Raw genomic sequence first — 1,195 nt, 5'->3', positions numbered from 1 at the left:
CTACCCTAGGGACGCTGCAGGATTGAAGACCACAAGCCTGCACGGAAGGCCCCAAGGAAGAACTTGCTTTCCCTGGGTTACTCCCTTTCACGCTTTCGGCGTAGTAATGCAGTTGGCCCTTGGATTAGTACTAAAGTTACTGCTGAGGTGAGGGGTGAAGGGGGTTCAAGTATTAGAAGTTATCTCATTGTTGAAAAAAAAGACAAAAAAGTTGTTGTGTCATTGGTATACAGTATAAAGTTACATCTGGGTAAAATGTAACTATGCCAACTAAAACTAAAGGAAAAGGTCGGGTGCATTGAACTGATCAACTAATTGCAATTTTGGTTTTCAACCCCTTCCAGTATTTAAAGGACCCGGCTCAGCCCATCTTAGAGGCCTTGGACAAGAACAGCTCACCAAAGGACGATGCCTGGGACTCCGTATCCATCGTTTCATTTCCAGAAAAGGAGCAAGAAGATGTTCTCCAGACACTTTGAACCAAAGCACTGGTCTAGCCTGCCAGCTCCTGGGAAGAGGATGATGTCCTCTTCATCAGCAGCCAGGGAAGCTGCTGATGTTTCTTCTGGACGTTTCGGACACCAGCTACTCCATAGTCCTGCCTCAAAAACGTCTGTCAGTGCTTCGTGAGAGACGGCAGGTCTCATGGGGGAGACAAGCTTATTTTTTTTTTCTTTAAAATAAGAATTTTCTAAATCCTACATTTCTAGAACAATTCTACAGAGATATCCTAGAAAAATTAAGGCTTCTCTTAAACACTAAAAAGGCATGTATTTATTCTTAGCAAAATGGATACGGTACAGCTCTGATACCTTTTTCAGTATTGGTTGCGCTGGGCAGTCAGGAAACCAAGTCCTTTCCTCAACTCTGGAAATGAGCCTGACACTGTCAGGTCACATAACCTGTCCCCGCCTGTCCCAATGAAAGACACTGAGCAGCCCTTCACGTACAGTCCGCTGGCTTAAAATGTGATTAATTCTGTAAATATTGTCCTAGTAATTTAAGTTTTTGTTTTTAAGCTAGAAATAAAAGATTGTAAACTTTTTTAAAAGTCCCTGTGAAGTCTTTTCTCTACATTTTACCTTTATTTTGGTCTATTTTCTGTAGTTTGAACTTTTTAAAATTGCTCTATGTAAGGTTGTGTTTCTTTCTTTTTTTTTTTTTTTTTTTTTTTGAGACAGAGTCTCACTCTACT

General features: G+C 40.9%; 1 protein-coding gene across 1 annotated transcript in view; it reads left to right on the top strand.

The window, feature by feature from the left end:
• IFNGR2 (interferon gamma receptor 2 (interferon gamma transducer 1)) overlaps positions 1-1,019 on the top strand; it is a 24,162-nt gene extending 23,143 nt beyond the window's left edge. Inside the window, exon 7 of the mRNA XM_012657333.1 lies at positions 345-1,019. Coding sequence (XP_012512787.1) covers positions 345-479 — 135 coding nt within the window. The 3' untranslated portion in view covers positions 480-1,019. The remainder of the gene's footprint in view (positions 1-344) is intronic.
• The last annotated feature ends 176 nt before the right edge of the window (positions 1,020-1,195 follow it).

Source organism: Propithecus coquereli, unplaced genomic scaffold (assembly GCF_000956105.1).
Source record: "Propithecus coquereli isolate 6110/MARCELLA unplaced genomic scaffold, Pcoq_1.0 Scaffold54, whole genome shotgun sequence".
Classification (NCBI taxonomy): Eukaryota; Metazoa; Chordata; class Mammalia; order Primates; family Indriidae; genus Propithecus; species Propithecus coquereli.
This window is presented reverse-complemented; position numbering and strand designations above follow the sequence as displayed.